Raw genomic sequence first — 19,523 nt, 5'->3', positions numbered from 1 at the left:
CGTACGAGACTATGATACTATGAAACTAGGTACCTTCCAGTTCACAAGAATAGCTATTAAGGAATTTAGCCAGACTCACTTATTCCTTGTCTTAAATATATGATTAAGAAAACAAAGAGCTATTATCAAGAATCATAATACCCATTTGAAAAAAAAAAAAAAAAAAGAAAAAAAGATAACAGAACACCTTTACTTATTTTCAGCGAGGCCATTCTAATAATAGAGGTAATGATACAGCACTTTAGGAAAGCTAAAATTAGCATTTGATAAGCATTTTACGGTTCACAGTTTTCATGCTTATGATAAGGTATTATGAAATGGTCATCTCTAAATGCAAAATACAATACCTCGCTCATGGGAATATTAGATGACAAGAACTGACTTAGCAAATACACCGTCCTTTAGTAACACTCACTGGACATCTATTTACAAAAGCTTCAAGAATGTCATGTCAATCTTTTTTACTTTTTCTTTTTTCTTTTTTCTTTCTTTTTCTTTTCTTTTCTTTTCTTTTCTTTTCTTTTCTTTTCTTTTCTTTTCTTTTCTTTTCTTTTCTTTTCTTTTCTTTTCTTTTCTTTCTTTTTTTTTTCTTTTTTTCTTTTTTTTTTTTGTCACCATAAAAAAAAAAAATAATAACCCTACTACCTGAAATGTATCACCAAACAGATTTTTTTGAATAACAAAGACATGTATTTTATTGTTCTTGTTCTGGAAGATGATTTCATAGAGCATTGCAGTTGACGTACGTGTGTACAATATAGTTACAGGTCATATGCAATGAGCTGCACACAAGAAATTTTTTAGCTATCTTTTTCGTGTTTATGAAATAATGCTCTAATAAGTGATAATTATATAATTATGTCATTGCCAAATATCTTTTTTATTTTTCTTTTACTTGCTTTTAAGCCACAATACCTGTATATGTGCAATCATGGAATCATCTACATTGGAAAAACCTATAAGATAATCAAGCCCCACCATTAACCAGACCTACTGAGACCCATCACTAGACCATGGTCCTAAGTGCCACATCCATGCAGTTCTTAAATATTTCCAGGATTCCTAGGTACAGGCTTAGTACAGATGATCAGTTTACTGCATCTTAAGCCTGAATTATTTTTTTTTTCCTTATTTAGGTTGGATGTGAAAACAAGCACACATTGCTATTTTCACTGTAGAAACAATTTGCTTATCAGTATCACTTTTATGACAGTTCCATTGCTGTTGTGGTGTGTTTGTTGTTGTTGTCATTGGGTTTTTGTTGTTTTGTTTGTTTGTTTGTTTGTAAAAGCACATAAAGGTACACCTCAGATAAGCAGACAGACAACTATCATGTTATTGTGTCATTACAATACAGAGGAATCAGTTTATTACCAAAGAAAAGATAACCAACTTTTAAGTCAGACTAGGCTATGTTGTTGTATCATCTATGTCAGAGACAATACACATTAGGACAGATTCAGCCAAATGCCAAAAAATAATCTGAGCACAAATCATCACTCTTCTGAAAATCCCAATGGTAGAGTCAAGCCTAGTTGCATGTTCAAGCCATATCCTTGCCACAGAATGTGAATGTTTCCCATCAACACCACTGCTAATCAATGCATTGACTTCACAGCCCTTATACAGACTACGAACTCTCAGAAATCCAGTTAAGAATAGAAAAACAACTCTGAAAGACCAAAACGTTGCTCTTTATACACCAGTCAAATTATTTTTAGAAGTGTCTCAGCCTGTAAGAATCTGCCAAGTTGGTCACCCTGAAGATGTAAAAGGAGAACCTTCAGATGTCAGTCACAGAGTGAAAGACAGAAATAAAGTGATACACAGACAGCTCAATTATACCTGGCCGCCCACCTCTACAGTTAAAAATCTCAAGGGAATAGTTTCCCTTATGACATGAAAAAGCTGAATTCATAAATCCGCAGATGCAGCTTTTCTGTCTTCCCACACCCATACCCAACAGCATGAAGACTTGGGCTCAGTGAAATTCAGGTTCAACCCTACTTCTGTTAGAGGTGGAAATGCAGCCCAGTGAGTTCTTTATGCTTGTTAGGTTTCTTAGTTTTTGGTTTTGTTTTTGTTTAACATAGAAGAGCTTCACCATGAGTGTTCAAGGGATTCCCACTTACAAGGTATTGACAAAACTGTAATTGGAACTGTATGTTAAATTACAGGAGCTAAAAGAAATCAGTCAGTGGATGCATTCAGTTTTCAGCCACCAAGCTATGAAGTGTTCTGCTGAAGAAGTTTTTGCAGAGGCTCCTGTTGAAATAGCTTCACTTCATACAGAGAATTCAGACAGTTCTTGCAAGATTCCTTCTATTGCCTCATAGTTACCATTCACATGTGGGAGCAGTGAAAGGCCTAATTAGCTGAAATTAAAACAGTAGCTAAACAAAAGACTGAGAACTCTCCTCTAGACACCCTTCTATGCAGCAGGACAGTGCTCTTTCATGGGAAGCAGAAAAGGTGGATTGAAGGCCTCTGAAGCACATTATGGAGTGTAAACCTGCTCCTCTGTACTCAGGAAAGAAGTGACAGTGCTTTTCAAGCCCTATGCAACACTACATATCTCTTTTATTTTTCAACATAACGTGAATATTTTTTAATTCACTTTTTTCTATTCCTAGTTAAGTGTGATAGAAAAAAAAAAAAAAAAAAAGAGTCAATTATTCATCCAAAGAGCCAAGTACCTGTGTTTTCTACTTAAAAGAAAGTTAATGAAAAGGTTGTATAAGGGCTCTTACAGCAGATCTGAGCTCACAGCATTAATAAACAGAATCAGCTGTCTCGCAGCCATACTGGCCCTGAAAGTTGATTAAATCCAAGGACCTCTGCAGCTTGTCGCTAATCAGTACTTAAAACTCCCAACCCCATGCTCTGCTTTCAGATCCAGGAAGAAAAATCAGAAATCTTAATGTCCCACATTTTGTTAAACTCTCACAAGCAATCATGATGCATCTTTCTTTTTCCAAGGGTTGATTAAATATAAAATATAAAATATATAAAATATAAAATAACAGATTTCAAATTGTAGAAACCAGTGCAACAATTCAATTCAAACAATCTTCAATTCAAATTGTAGAAACTGGTGCAACAGAACTGAAGTTCTGCAATTCAATTGAACGCTTATGTGGGAAAAAAAAACATGTTCAGTTACTCCTAGAATTAAAACCTAAGCCAATACAATAAACAAACATCCTCCTATGTCCCTCTAGTCCCACTGAAACAGAAGCACTGTATATGAGCAAATACCAGTGGGTTTTAATTGCTGCCCATCTACTCTCATATCCACAGTTTCCAGGTATTTAAGCTGAAATGTTGCTGCATAACTTCATATTTTTTCAAGAGAAATGAAGACATACATATTTTTCAGGACTATAATTACATTTCCCATAAGGTCTTATAAACAAATAAATAAAACCACCAGTTCTATTAAATGCAATTTACAATACAGAAATTTTCTTAATGAGCATATACAGTTGATACATTCGCATTACATTATTAAACATGGAAGCTATCTTTGAGTAACTTTATAGCATATGGGACTGTGTTTGGTATATGTTGAAGCACTTCAAAAATTATACGTAAGTGCTTATGAACCAAATGCACAATTAAAATTACATTAGAATTTCTCCCTTGAACAATTTTCTAGAGCTTCCAAAGAAGACATACAATACCCTCTCCCCTCTATATAAGGCAGCGTAACCGTTATTAGTGCAATTATGTCCAATTTTAATAACTTAATGGTAGCAGTATTGTCCATGTTTAAAGGATATAGATAGGCAAATATTTTTGATGCACTGCTTCATAACTTATCAAGCAATTTTCTACTGTAGAGGGAGCACAGATGCACAACTGCATACAAGTGTGCCTGTGTCTGAGGGCACTGCTCCACACACCTCAGGAGTGGAAGACAAAAGCCAAAATCAGTGCTGTCCTTAAGAACAGGCTGGAAGCCCCAGGTCACATCAATATGTGGTTCCTTCCTCTTTACTCACACTCCCAGTGCCAGCAAAGCGACAGGGTACCGCAAGTTCCCTGCTGTGGTGCCCATCTCTCTGCCTGGACTTTTTCTGACCACTTCACACACTGTGTTCCAGCAGTAAGAGGCTGACCAGGTGGGAACTCAGCTACACACCTGTACCCATTTACCTGTGTGTCGTGAAAGGAAACCTGGAGCTCGTAGTTCTTCAGAATCCAGGAATGCCTACGTAAGTGCTGCAGGGCCAAGCGCACGGCAGGCAGGACGCCCTCTGTCACGTTCCTGCCATCAATCAGGCAGCTGCTGGGAAGGAGCCCCAGCAGGGAGAGGCGAGTGCGTTTCAGCTCTTCGGAGTCCCTGGCTGCCATTAACACAAGCAGCACCAGGACGTCCAGCTTTTGGTTCCAGAGGACCATCATGCTGTGCTTTTCCCTTTTTCTTCCTTTTCCCTTGCAGTCCCTTCCTTCCCTTCTGCATCCCGGAGGAGCAGGCCTCAGGCCCTCCAGTCAACTGACATTCTGCAGCTTTCCTCTGCTTCACTCAGCTGTGGCCCTCTAAGAAAGGGAGCTAATTGTTATTAAAGGATAAAGACCTCTCCACGGCTGGCTTTTCCAATTTGGACAGTAATCCAGCTCACAGCACTGCTGTGAATCAATACTTCACAAGAATAATCTCTAGGCAAATTGCTCTGCCAGATCTAATTTTAAACATGTGTCATTTTAAACATTTCTGTAGCAGAAATACTCATCCATAGGTGACAAATCCATAAACAAACTGGTACGATCCCTTTGAGAATGGATATTTGAGGTACTGATCGGTGTGGTTGTACACTGAACCGCTTTCAGCATTCCACATGCAACCAACTGGGAAGATTGCTTCGGTTTGTGTCATCTTGCACAAATCACATTTTCAATCAGTTTCATATAGCCTGAACAGAATACACTGTGCTGTGTATTGTTGATGCTGTATGTATCTCCAGTGCAAAAGCCGTGTTAGCTCAAAGTTATATATCCCGTGCCTTATTCTGCTTCCCTCAGAACCCTCTTTCTTCTATTAGAATCAGCACAAGTTTTGAGCATGCACAGAATTCAGTCTGTCACTCCTGTGTATAGTCACCTACTTTGGAACAGGCATCTCACACATTGCCTTTGCTACCTCAGTACTTTCATCATATAATTTGCAGCTTTCCAGGCAATTCTGTTCCATGGAATGGAGAGTGTGCTGTGCACACAGAAACACAAAGGAAATAGTGTTGCCAAAGAAAATCTTTGTGGAAGGAAAACCTAATCTTACCCATGGAGAAGGAAACAGATCAAGGACCACGGTACCACAGAACAACCTGCACCTCGGCTTTCCAGCACTCTCAGACAGCAACCACCTCTCCCCATCCCACCTGGGCACTGACAGCCCCAACACCTATTGGGGTGCTGGCATAGGCAAGGGGAGGAATGCAAGCACCAGGCCCACAGATGAGAGAAGGGAGGAACATCTGGCCTGGGAGGTACTTATTAATCCAAGGAGCAGAAAGATCTAACTTTCTGGGAGGTCTCATTATGCACACAGCTGAATAGCAAATTGTTTTGCTATCGTGTGGAAATGCAAGATTTCAAAAGAAACGCCCTTTGCCAAGCTGGCATGGAAACCCAAAATCTCAAAAGGTTTTCGTGATTCAATAATCTGAAAGAAAAACAAATGGAGGGGCTCACATGCAGAAGTTTGATTTGAAACAAGTCAAATTTGAAATAATGTTCGGAGCCTGGCAATTTATTTTCTGCATTGTTGACATTTCAAAACAAAATATTAGTTTGATGCTCAAAGTAAGGTTTTCTTAAATTTAAAACTTTCAAAACACAGTCTCACAAAACATTTTCAGGTCAATAAATTCTATTGAAACTGACACACAACTAAAAAGCTTCAGGAGAAAACCTCCCAATGAAGCCTAATTATAAGCATTCTAATTTATAATTACCATCTATAAACTATGTGACATAAGGGCATGGAAATAAACAGATAAGTAAAAGTAAAGAGGGCAAAATAATACTGATTAGAGAAGCAAATAACTTCTGCCTTGGGCCCAGGGACTATCCCCAAGCAGAAGATACGCTCAATTTATTGCTAACTGTCCACAATGATTCTTCTGCCAGTTCACTCATGCAACTGGGTAGGGAAGAGCCCAGCCAGTTATTATTACTGCTCACCATGCATTCTCAGGCACAAACACAAGGTGAAATAGGAATACTCAACATACATCCCTCACCTGCCTTCATCAACATTGCCTGTAGCTACAAGACTGTCTAAGGCTTTCATGTGGGAAAGGAAATCCTGTTTTAATTCCTGTACAAGGCAATGTCCAAACCAAATGCAGTAAGGTCAGAAATCACTGGGACAATTCCCTCAAACTGAGAAATTTAGGACACTACATGGGCACAACACTAAGTATGAAGCACAGTCCATTAGCACAGCCCTACACAGCAACAATTTAACATTATACTTAATAGGCATTTTCTATTCCTTATTCTTATGATTCTATAATGTGATTATTGAAAGTATATCTTTTAAACATTTTTTGCACTCAAGATAAAATTTTTCCCCGAGCAGAGGGCCAAAGCAGGCCAAGATCCTATTTAAATCCCATTTAATGCCTCTCTTAGAGGCTTAAATAGGATTTTGCTGGTGAACAGTCCTTGGACCAGCCTTCCTTTTGAGTGTTATTTCAATATTGACTACACTAGGGGAAAAGAGGGGAAGGAAGCAGGAGGCACTCACACTGCCCAACCTCGGCAGCTAAAGAGCTCTGACCTGCTCTCCTCTCATGTCTGAAGCTTTTCACCAACTCAGCAGGGAATACAGGGCTGCATGAGTCATAGCTTTGGCTCATATTTAGGCAACAAAAAGTATGGTCTGAATATCCTCGTAGGTGCTCAAAATGTGAATATCATGTCTCACCTTGTTCAACCCCTCTTGTGCCAGCCAATGGGTTTAAATTCATGAGAGAATGGTGTACTGGAGGCTATGAAATCAATTTCAGCACTCTATAGATGGACATAAATTTTAAGGGCAAGCATTTTAAGAAGCATCACCTCACTATAGATATGTAAGTGGCTTCAGTCTAAATGAGTGTTTTTTCTCCTTGTGCTACTCTGGGTCTCCTCAGCAATGTCACAGTTAACCAATAGCTGGCAAAGGAACCAAAAAGATAATGGATAAATGCAGCCTCATGTCATTTGCTTCCTTAAAATTTGCTTCCTGAGAATCTCTCTAACCATGTGATTGTTTCTCCTACATTATTTGTATTTCTAATTAATCCTTTAATGCATGACAAAACATGTCTGTACATTTCATTTTGATGAAATAACAAACCATATCTCCATATGTATAGTTGATTGTACAGGTACCATTTTCAGTGTTAGAATGACATTTATTGAGGTTTAATTCCTAAAAAATACCCTTTATGTTCTTATCACGCATTCAGGAAAACTCAGCTGAGAAACTCCCAGAACTCGCTACCAAACATCACAGTTATGAAATGCTGAGCCACTGGATCAATTAACTGCATCTTGCATACAGGGCTCAAACCTGAAGCTGAATTTCCACAATTATTTGAAACAGCAATCATTTTGAAATTTGATTTCAATTTCAGAAAATGAAGCCATTTCATCTGAAATCCTGCTTTCTCCATTGCTTTGGGGGATTTTACTCAAGGTAGATCCTTGCTCTTCAGCAAAGTAAAAATCACTGTACTTTTTGCAAGATTTTTGCAAGCTTAAAGCCTTAGGACACAACTGGTGACCAGAAGACTAGATGACTCATTGTTGGCATCTCCATTTCGAGATCTACACAGACAAGCTGAGTAATTGTCAGAGTAGGAAACTGTAGGAGGAAACCATGCTCCCTTGTAGGAGCACAGTCCCCAAAAACTTAAGAGGGGACGAAAAAAAAAAAAAGTCTCCAAGATCTTAAGAAGGAACAAAAAAACCCCTAGTATAAATGTCTCGCCTATAGCCAATATATTCCAAAGGCAAAAGGAGAAACCTTTCTGTGTTATTTTCTTTATTGCACTAACCTGTCTTTCTAGCATTTTTCTGAACCATAACTCACTTCAAGAGTTATTAGTTCATGTAAAAGGTTGACTATAGTCTGTGCTAACTGTGCTAAAGGGTGGCTATATATTCAAGCTGTATGTCACCTCATTCCTCCCACACAGAACATTGTCCCCCTTGAGAAATACCCATTAACATTTATAAGATATTCTAATCCCAACCTCAAATGTTAGTTTTTTCAAAGTAGGTTATCATTCACCCCTCTTGTCCCGGGTGTCTCTGATCTTGCTGCTTAATCGCTCAATGTAATTAGAGTACAGAGTGCTCACATATCCTCAGAAACCTCAGTAATGCACTGGAATCCATTACGATTTATTTGGACGGCAGTTCCTGTTCTTATATCAAGACCAAACTTCCATCCGTGCCAAGAGTAGCTCCAATATTGAGAACTATTACCTGCCCTAACATATCTCAGCTTTTCAGGTAGCCAGCTTTTCAGCTAAAACAATTCACTTCCCACAGCATTACCCAAACAACCAGGTTACCTACTTCCACTGGCCTGAACAGATTTGCTTTTAGCTAACCAGATTCACCTAAAGAAGACAAATGAAAATGGTGCCGCAAATCATAGTGTTTTGCTCCTCTTGTGTAGCCTGAAAATCTAAGCTCAGCTCCTTTCACCCCTCCTCAGCACTGCAGCACACAGATCAAACTTGTTTTCTTTGTGCTGAACAGCGGACTTGCAAAAAAAGTAGATAGATAATATTACTAGTATATATATATGGCATCATTGAGATTATTCCTGCAGTAATTCATCAAGTTCTAGTGGTAGCACTTTGAGGATGAGGATGACAAACTAAAAGATCCAGAAGAAAGCCACGAAAGTAAAAAATGAAGCAGCTCACTCTGTCTAGTTCAATGCCTTATTTAGGTGCCTTAATCTGTCACTTGCTCTGTAACAATCTAGAATGAAAAAATGATTTGTAGTAATACCAAACTTTTGAACTCACTAGACAGGGAAAGTATGTTTTCTACTCTTCAGTTAACTTTAAATAAAATAACCTTTATTGAAGAAATCACCAGCAGAGCTTACATTCAAGGCCTGATAGGTGTTTAGGGCTCCTAGCTGCTACATCAGAAGAGAACAACAGGTACTGAGGCACTGCTATTATAGAATCATAGAATCACAAATTTGGAAAGGACCTACAAGATCACCTAGTCCAACCACCCTACCATTAACATTGCTACCATAAGCTACTAAACCTTCTCTCATAGCTTGTCATCCAGACACCTCTTGAACACTGCCAGGGACAGTGACTGCGCCACGTCCCTGGGCAGCCATTCCAGAGCCTGACCACCCTCTGTGAGTAAAAGTTTTTCCTTATGTCTAATCTAAACCTGCTCTGGTACAGCTTGTGGCCATTTCCTCAGGTCCTGATTGTTGCCTGGGAGAAGAGGCCAAACCCCTCCTCATCACAACCTCTCTTCAGGAAGTTGTAGAGTGTGATGAGGTCTCCCTTGTGCCTTCCCTTCTCCAGACTAAACAATCCCAGCTCCCTGAGCTGCTCCTCATAAGACTTGTGCTCCAGACCCCTCACCCCTTCTCTGGACATTTTCCAGAGCCTCAGTGTCTTTCTTGTAGTGAGGGCCCCAAACTGAACAAAACACTTGAGGTGCAGCCTCACCAGTGTTGAGTACAGGGGTGTGATTACCTCTCTGCTCTTGCTGGCCACACTATTATTTCTTCGAGTGTTGCTGTGACCAGACCAAGGGCTTTGGCTGGCACTGGAGCAACTCCTCCCTGTGCCAAGAGGGACAGAATAATGCCAGCCCTACAGACCTACAAACATTTTATTCTACCATGCTCTCTGAAAGTTTAAAGCAAGTAACTATGAATGTCTTCGTTCAAGTGTCAGTTCTATCAATCTTTCTCAAAGAAGCACATGGCATTTTCTTAGGTCAGTTGGCTTGCTGAAGCGCTGAACATCCCACTGATGCTGACAACACCGCAAATCACTCAGCGCTTTTGGAAAGCAAAACCTCAGCTCAATTCAGGAACCTAAGCTGAAACTTTAAAGAGAGGAAAAAAAAAAAAACAATTTGTGGCTGGTACCATTAGCATTCTTTAGAGCAAGAGATGATGAGAGGCAGGAAGCCTGACTAAGTTTGAAGATCTGAAATGTAAAACGCCTCTATACTGCTTTCTCTGTGTAGTAGTAGCTAATAATATATAATTTGTTTTACTACATTACATGAAGTCTTCCTGCCATTAGCGCGTACCTCCAGACTAAATTCTCACCACCAACAAGGAATCCAGTCCTGCTTCCAATTTTTAGAAATGGATGACAAAATGACAAAAGAAGAAAGGGGCACTCACTCTCTCAATCAATCTCCTGTAAATTACTGAAACTAAGAGGTCTCAGAATTCACATAGGCAGGGGGAAGGCAAAACTCAAAGTCCTTAACAGAATTTCCAAGTAAAAGGCAGAATTTAACGTTTTTATACTGCCACATACACTGAAATATCTCTATATGATGGTGCTAAGTAATAAAGGAATGAATTTCTGAAAGTAACAATGCTTGAAAAATATTATACGATTGAAAAATAACATGTACCGTACTAGAGTGTTAATCTGTCAAAAGCTGTCATTTTACATAGAGTAAAAATTGTAAAGAAAGGTATGTGCTCTTTGCTAGAAAAACATTACATTCCCCGTGAGAGTAGGAGGAGTAAACAGTGGAAAGAGAGTTAATTAATAACCCAAAAGGGGACTCTTCCTACTTTTCCCAGGAGGAACTGGATGTAAAATGTTTTCTTATACACCTGTTACATATATATATATATATATATATATATATATATATCTTCAGGTAACTCTGGAGACCAGCAAAGAAACTGAGGCCTGCCTTGGGCAAGAAGTATCAAAATCAAAATGCATAGCTACTTGAAGGAAACAGAAGACTGAAGAAATACCTTCTTTTAAAGACAAGTGATAGTGATTCTTTAATTAAAAAAAAAAACAAACAAGAATTCTCAAAATGACCAAGATAACAGGTTGAGAACCTCCAATGGAAGCTGTGGCAAAATGCTTTTAGCATCCACAGAAAGGAAAAGCTGTTACAGCATCAACAGGGCATAAAGTGGAAATAACAATACACCTTCAAAGCATTTCCATGCAAATGACGGAGAAAAGTTTTCCAGAGGATTTCAGGATTTGGGGGATTCTGAAGACAAGAGTGGAGGCCTTGCTCAAGCACTTACTATAGTTCCTAGTAGATCAGGCAAGAAACCCCAAGTGAAATATATGGTCAATACTGTAGATGCTGAATAATCCTAATGGTCCTCCGATCTTAGAACATGTTAATTATTTAAAAGAAGTACCATGGCCTTAGCAGGGAACATAAGTTTTCTAATCCTATCCCTCAAACTCATGCTGTTTGCTTTCAGGCAATTAGTCCATTATCTGGGCCTTCATCTTTCAGGAGCCTCAGTGAGATAGTTTGAACAGCCCTGCCAAATTATCCCTTACATTCTAAGATTTCGGTGACTATCACTTTCAGAGGGGAGGTGGGTATTTACCTTTAATCTCTCAGCTTTAATTTTCACATTTGGAAATACTTATTTGGAAAATACTATGGATGAAATTGTCAGTACTAAAGTCTTATGATAATGAAAAGCTAATGACATGGAAATTGGACATCAATCACTGACTTGGCAATGAAATTACATGGTTATTCCAACACAAGAAAAAAATATCTGAAAGAACAGTGTTTGGCGGTCAGTGTTTGCTGTTTCCACTCAGCAGGCAGCACAAACCAGCCCTAAATCCAGCAGCTGTTACCCACAGCAAAATCCTCTGCAAAGAGAGGCAGCCGTGGCTGGCAAAGAAGGCTCTGTCATCCCTCGAGCACAAGCAGCACGGCAAGGGGAAACACCATATGACTGAAGATACATTTCAGCTATTCTCAGGGGCACTTTATTCAAGTCAGAGTGATGCTGTGGGTGAACCAGTTTGTTCCAGGAGTCAGCAACTGGTATATGAATGTCAGAGCTAGGGGACAAAGAAAGAACTGAAAATATTATTTCTAGCTCAGCTAGACCCACAAATAAGACAACAGAGAGAGTCTCTCCTAGTAACAGGCTTAAGGCTCTGTTACTGTTTTAGTTTCAGGACTCCTAGCACAAAAATAAGCTAGGAAAAAAAAAAAAAAAAAGAAAAAAGAAAAAAAAGAAAAGAAAAAAGTGATGTATCTGTGGCCTCTCAATTTGGAATCTTGCGGTTTGAAATAGAGCTCCAGCAAGGGGCTCCAATGTACCCGCACTCATCTCCACAAGACTATGTCACACCAGTGCTGACTGACTGACCTCAGTGTGCTTGTCTGCTTGCCCCAGCTGCTCCAAATTTAGCTGAACCAAAATGGATTGTGGTGGATTTCCTTTCTTAACTTCTACCACCCAACCATCTGAGCCAGAACTCTTTATTCCAAGGTTCAAACCTTGCTAAGAAGAAGTATCTGCTGTCCAGTGGTGGCAATGGCCTCCATCTGAGTTTTGTGAAGGAACTGTTTGGTTCACACTTCCCGCAGCTTCCTCACATGCATTGCTATTCCATGATATGCCAAGAAAATTCCCATAAAGCAATGAAATTCCAAGTGGAGAACAAAGCTTGAGCCACAAATGCATCATTACTTCATTACGTCATTTGCGTGAGATGCTGATCTGTAGCTTTGAGATGTGGTGCTGTTCATCACCATCTCAAACAGCTGCACGTGTTCAATTAAAACAGTACAAATATTGCACAGAAAACTTTTTGTGTGAATGCCACCAATCTCTCTTCTAGCTCCTTCCTCTCCCTTTCCCTATCACAAAATATTTTCTTCACAGTTATCGCTAGAAATATTACACTCCATCTTTTCCACAAACCTGAGTAATTTACGGTTGTTGGTAACCGTTTCAGAGGACAGGGCCTTTCCCTATTTCTGCAAATGTAAATGGAAACTCCTTCCTGGATTTACTCAAAAAATTACTTATTCTGCGCTGACAGAATGTGTTTGGCATTTGAATTAAAAGAATCCATAACAGTATGTTTTGCAGTATGCATTGGATAAGTTCTACATGAAATTGCAAGACATATGCCAGAAAAATGATACATTGGCTTTAATCTCTCTGCAAAGATATTTAGAGGATATACATTCTGCAGGTCTGAGATCCACACCCAGAAGAGTGGGTGCTGTGAATACATGATTTCTCTCCTCTCCACACCTACATCTTAGCATCAGTGGAAAAACCAGCATGGAATTAACATAAATGCTTAACTTTTAGATGACTCCCAGCAAGTTTACAAAACTCAAATGCAAAAAGAGGTTATATGCCTTAAGTGGAGCCATATTGCATGAAAGTCAAAGGGAACATTGACAGCTTTAACAAATACATTCATTCTAGGCAGAATGCTGCCAGCAGGGCAGCCTGTGATCATCACCTGTACAACATGACAACACATGTATATTGTCAGTCTAAACTATCTGCATATATCAGAAAGCATTAAGCACTCGGTGATACTAAAAGTAAGAAATTACCCAACGACTCAACACATGCCAGACACAAGCTTATGATAATACCAGAGTCTGTCAGTTCAGTCTGACTTTTAGCCCTAATCTCCTTTGTATTCAGCTGGCTGCTCCTCTTAGAACAGATGACTAGGACAACACCTCACCTGTCCTATTTTGAGTTCTGCCTTAAAAATGAAAATAAAGCTCCAGGAAATACAGCACTCAGAACACTCACTAATGACGTGGGAAAGCAAGACTGTGTTTATGTTGTTATCTCAAAGAAGCACAGACCTTCTGCTGATACACCCTGTGTGCAGGCCCAAGTCATGGGGGGAGATGAAGCACCACTGCACAACTCGGATCTGGGGCCCCATTCATGCCATGCTTGCCATGGCTGCAGACAGAAGGATGGGCTGACCCCAGAGGAGCTGGAGATTGGAGGGCAGGCCTACCAACATGTGCTGGTGGAGTTCAAGTTTCACCTTGGGGTGCACCATCCATGTACAGAGAGTGTTAGACTCACTCCAGATCCTGATTCACCACACGTCCCCACACAAATCCAGCAGCTGTCAGAGTGACTCCAGCCTGTGCCTCCTGAGACAACCAGCCTAACCAGCACACCGTGTGCATGTCTCTCAGGGGGATGCTTTCGCTCTACTCTGTCAGGGAAGAGCTGCTCAGGTGGCAACCAGAAGCTGACAGTCCTCTGAGGACCAGACATTGAACTCTGTGCTTCACACTCCTCACGGATCCCTTATTTTGCACCACTGACAGAAAATGCCTCTCCTGTTCCTAGACTATGTTGCCTGTCCTTAATAAGTGTGTGACTCTTAGTCTGGCATACTGGAGCAAGACATGAGTCAACTTTGTTGATAGCAGCCCTTAGTGGGCTTTTCTGCAAAAGACACCTTTACTTGGAGGGTGAAGGTCTCTTTCAGCATAGAGTAGCTGGTAGGAGTGAGCCAGACCCATGCACAGCCTATACGACTTTTTTAAACCTGGAAGGAAAGTCTTGTTGTAAAACACAGAGATTTTCATAGTAGAAGGAAAATAAAGAGAAGGCCTTTTTATAACTTATCTGTATTGTAACTTCTTGTCAGAAAAATTAGGTAAGGCATTTTCTCCTTAATAATAGAACATAAGGCAAATATGTATTAAACATCAAGGAGTTTCCACTTTCCTTAAAAGGTTTTGTGTATGCGTCATAGCTCACCCTTCTATGCTCTTTAAAGGTATTAGAGTATGTTGTTACATAAAGATGTGATTACATCAGGATTACTACAATTTATTTGTAGTTATTAGAGGAAATTAAATAATCTCACTGCCATAGTATGAATTTTCTTCTGTTTTTGTGATAATATATCTCCCTTAGTCCTGAAAGGTTTTCTTTTTATCACATGGTCTAGACTCCCTTTGCCCTCCAAAAACAAGTGACAGAATCCTAACCTGCAGACATGATTTTCCTGGCTATAAATGTCAGTCTCAACGTGCAACACCTGCAGCACTGATCCTACAAGAAATCGGAAAATATATTCCATATTTGAGGGAAGACGTCCAGATGCAGAAGGGCAGATATCCAACTTCCATTAAGGCCCTTGTCTTCTCCCACTGTGCCTCTTCCTCTAGTTTCAGCGAGGTCAGTTTTTGCATGATGCAAATTAAATACTATTGAAATGCATAACATTCTCTATTAGAATGCTCAGCTCCTTATTTTAGGATTATTCCGCTTTTTTTTTTCTCCTCCAACAGATGAGTGCCAGGATGCTTATGTAGATACCACCCTTCCTGATTTAAATGAAGTCAAGAACTGCATGCAGCACGTAGAGACCCGAGCTCACTATTCTACAAGAAATTCCTTTGCATTTTCAGCAAACTATTGTTACAATCACAGGAATTGGAAAAAGAAGAAATATTGTATCACAGTATTGATCCAAAGCCATAAACTACCAAGCTCTCTTAACTTCCAGGACCTGGTCCAAGGGCCGCTGGAATCACTGAATTACTGCCATTAATTTCAATAGGCTTGGATAAGACTCCTTACAAATAATCACTCTTGTTTCTAAAATAACCTAATTACGACACTTTGTCGAAGAGTCTCATCTCGGCTTTGCTCCTGCTCTGCCTGAGATGAGCAGGACTACCTGAATTCGCTACAACTTATACCAGAGTTCTGCAGACATCTGTACCCGAGCTGTGTTTCATTCGCCAAACCCAGACAAGAATGTCCAAGTAAATAAAGCTGTGCCCACAGGCCAGTAAAGCAGGGTTCACTGAACTGCATCAAGGTCGTGCTCCAGACACATTCAACCATCAACAGTACTCAAGTCAGAAGCCTCCATGTTGGCATATACTTGCTGTAACCTGTGGTCTTATTTTGCACTGAAGATATCATTCACAGAATCATAGCTGCTTGAGATAACGGATTAAGGACTGTAGTGAACTCTGAGCTTCCTTCAGCTTAACTGTGTTGATAAGCACAAGGAATGCCACTCCAGTGCTCCAGGGTTAGAGACAGAGAGCAGCCTAAGTTGGGAAGCCCACTGCAGTTCTGATGGTGGTCAGAAATACGGGCATCCCCGTGCTCCACTGTACAGAAACATCAAGCAAACAATATGCAGTTCAACTTTACCAGGAAGCTGCCTCGGTAATGAAAAGAGATCCGATTTGTTTGTCTTCATAATACTTTCATGATTATTTTTTGTGAGCTTTTTATTGAAGTGTTACGTAAAGCTGCAACACAAACATCGGTTCGTAGCAGAGGGTGATTATGGAACTCCACGAGGGAGTTTCTGAATCACTGCCATACATTGCCTAAATCACTGCCATGCATTTCCTAAATCACTGCCATGCATTTCACCAGGCTCTATATCTACACAACAAACACCTCTCCCTCTGTTCAAAAACCCCTGGTGCTCAGGGACCCACATTCTCTCTCCAAGAGGAGCCAATGTCAAAGCACCCGCGAGGTCCTGAGGGGAAGCAGGTCTGTGGTTACGTAAGGACAAGGATCCAGGCCCTCTGGGTGCATCCATCTATCAGCAGTCTGGGAACAGGCTGAGCACCGAGCGGGCAGCAGGAGGGAGCAGCCCTTCTGCTTACCGTAAGACATAAGGTAATGGCTGAGCACAACGAAAAAGTTTGTGCTGCCATTACGTATTTATAGGCTGTTCCAACCATTAGGCTGTTCCATTACGGTGCAGTCAATCTAACACTCCTCACAAACACTCGTTTATTTACTTGTCACTATTAAGCGTGCAATAATGACCCGACCGCTCTCCAAATACATACATTTGCCTGATTTAGCATTCCATAACCATCCATTTATTAATTGCTTAAAAGCCTCCGGATGCACACAGCACACGGGCAGCAGGATCCTGATGCTTCAAACCCCCCTGAAGTACCAAACAGTAAAAATGCAATTTTTAAGGAACCGGTGCACATTCCACAGCCAATCAGACAATTCTTCTGGTTGCTCTGTTCATCTTAACGCTGACTACCCTCCTCAGAACCCAAAATCTCTATGAACAACTGCAAAATATTTTGATTGCAATCAGGTGCAGCCCCTCATTGATTGGGATGTGTGCATAGAAGGAAGGTTCCTGCTTCTCCACTTCCTGTGTACTCATTATTTCGCAACGATCCCATCCGAGGGGTGGATTTAAACAGAATAATGTAATGAACACAGGACTGGGAGAACCGTGATCTTGTTTCTCCCCAATACCACGTTTTATGAAACAAGTAATGCCATTCCGAAAATCCCCCATAATTCTTTTCATTCTGATTGCAGAGGTTCGTTTTTTAAGGAGACGAACGGCAGCTCGGGGCCGCTCCTGGCGCAGCATTCCGGCCTTGTGCACCCAACAGCACTCAAACGACACACTCAGCGCTACCACCCCAAGCCGTCCGAAACAACGCCACGACAAATGCGTGTCGGTGAAGGGCAGCTGCCCCACAGAGAGAGATTTCTGGGGCGACCCTATGGACGGAGAGCCAGCACAGCCCGGTATCGCCGCTCTGCAACCGGAGAGGGGCTCCCGCAGCACAACGGGGGCTCTCAGCATCCATCCCCGCGCCGCACCGGGGGCTGTCGTGGAAAGGAACGCGGCTCGATTCACGCGGGGCGGCTGCCACCTTGAGGGCAGGCTCCGCATCGAGCCGGCATCTCCCTCCGTTCGGCGAAGTTGCGACCCAAACGGAGCGCGTTGGAGAGCCGGGTACCAACTTCCCCACGCCTCCGCCTCCCGCCCGCATTCCTTCCGCACCCCGAACCGCACCGGGCCGCACCGGGACAGGGCGGCCCTCAAGCATCCCGCGGGCAGAGGCACCGCAGATTTAACTCTTTCCGCAGGTCTCCACCGGCTCGCTGCGAGCCGCCCTCCGGAGCCCGCGTCCTGCACGAGGAAGGGGAGGCATCCGGATGGAGACGGAGCGGCCGGCGCGCATCTGTTGCTAGAAGCGGAGAGCGGCCGGTTCTGGTCGGGGCCCCGCGGGCAGAACATCTCCGGAACGGCTCCGCGTCCTCAGCCGCTTCTCCCCGCGCATCTACCGGCGGCGCCGCAGCCCCCGCGTCCGCGCTGCCCTTGCGCCCCGGTCCCGCAGCGCCCCGGGACTGGGCGGCGGCGAGTCCCCGGCGGCCCCTACCTCCGTGTCGTAGAGGCGCAGGTCCAGGAAATAGGGGTTGAGCAGGGACTCGTTGCGGATCTGATCCATGGCCAGCTGCACGGCGGGCAGCACCCCCCGACCGATCCTGCTCTTCTGGTCCTCCTCGGACTGGCTGAGCGGCATCAAACCCATGATGGAGATCGGCGTGGTGGCGTTGGGGGGCATCCCGGCCGCCCCCCGGGTGCTGCCCCGCGACCAGCCCCAGCCCGGCGGCACCCAGCCTAGGCACAGGAGCAGCAGCAGCATGGCAGGGCTGGAGGTGGCGGCGGCCGGGCTCCGCACAGAGGGATGCATGCTGCTGGATGGGGGGAGGAGGAGGAGGAGGAGGAGGAGGAGAGCTGGGGAGGGGGGGCGGACGGAGCGGCGGGAGGGAGCCGAGCCCCGCTCAGCCCGGGCACATCCCCCGGCGGCGGGAGGGAAAGCAACGCCTCCCGCTTCCAAGGGAGCCTCGGGGTCTCCTCTCTCTCCCCCCTCCGCCCCCCCTCCCTTTTCTCTCCTCTCCCCTGGCAATAATCCTTCTGGCAATGGCGCCTACTCCTTCCCAGGTCTGCCAGCTGCAGCCACCAGAAGCGATAAATAAATAAATAACCCCCCCACCCCCCCCCTCCCCTCCGCTTTCCCTGCACCCTCCTCCTCTTCCTCCTCTTCTCCTCCCCTCCTCTCCCGGCGGCGGAGCAGGGAGCGGGACCTGCCTCTGCCTCCCCGCTGCGCTCCGCTCGGGGAAGAACGGCACCTCTCGGGCGGGGACGGGGGGGCGGGAGGGAGAGAAGGGGGGAGCGAGAAGAAGCCCTCACTGAACACCTCCTTCTTCCTCCAAAAGGAAAACACACATATATATATAGGATGCTCCGGTAGAATGAAAAAAAAAAAGAAAGAAGGAGGGGGGTTGGTGTGTGGGGGGGGAACGGTGCGGGCCGGGGGTGCAGAGCCCTAATGCCGCATTCTCATAGCCGGGGCAACCCCGCGAGAAGGGAGGTGCCGCCCTTCGGCTCCGATGCGGGAAGGGCCGGGGGACGGTGCAAGGCACGCGGCGAGCGCGTACCCCCCCGCCCCCGCTCCAGCTCAGCACGCAGACACGCGCCCACGCCGGCTCGGCACCTCCGCCACCGCACACGCACACGCACAAATGCACACACACACACACACACACACACACACACACACACACACGGAGCCTGGGCCATGGCAACTCCGCAGCGCGCTCACAGGAGCGCGGCGTTCTGCAAAACCAGATTATTTCTGGGTTATCCTTTGCTCTCCCCGCAGGATTCCCGCAGCCCGGC

General features: G+C 43.3%; 1 protein-coding gene across 2 annotated transcripts in view; it reads right to left on the bottom strand.

Annotated features, from left to right (window-relative positions):
• GABBR2 (gamma-aminobutyric acid type B receptor subunit 2) overlaps positions 1–18,809 on the bottom strand; it is a 438,554-nt gene extending 419,745 nt beyond the window's left edge. For both annotated transcript variants that reach the window (XM_015854241.3, XM_085538106.1), the window contains exon 1: positions 18,220–18,809. In XM_015854241.3, the coding sequence (XP_015709727.1) occupies positions 18,220–18,534 (315 nt within the window). In that variant the 5' untranslated portion in view covers positions 18,535–18,809. The remainder of the gene's footprint in view (positions 1–18,219) is intronic.
• Between the last annotated feature and the right edge of the window lie 714 nt (positions 18,810–19,523).

This window comes from Coturnix japonica, chromosome 2 (assembly GCF_054131305.1).
Source record: "Coturnix japonica strain WE chromosome 2, WE-NBRP24, whole genome shotgun sequence".
Classification (NCBI taxonomy): Eukaryota; Metazoa; Chordata; class Aves; order Galliformes; family Phasianidae; genus Coturnix; species Coturnix japonica.
Note: the sequence above shows the minus strand (reverse complement) of the source record. Positions and strands in the feature narration are given on the sequence as shown.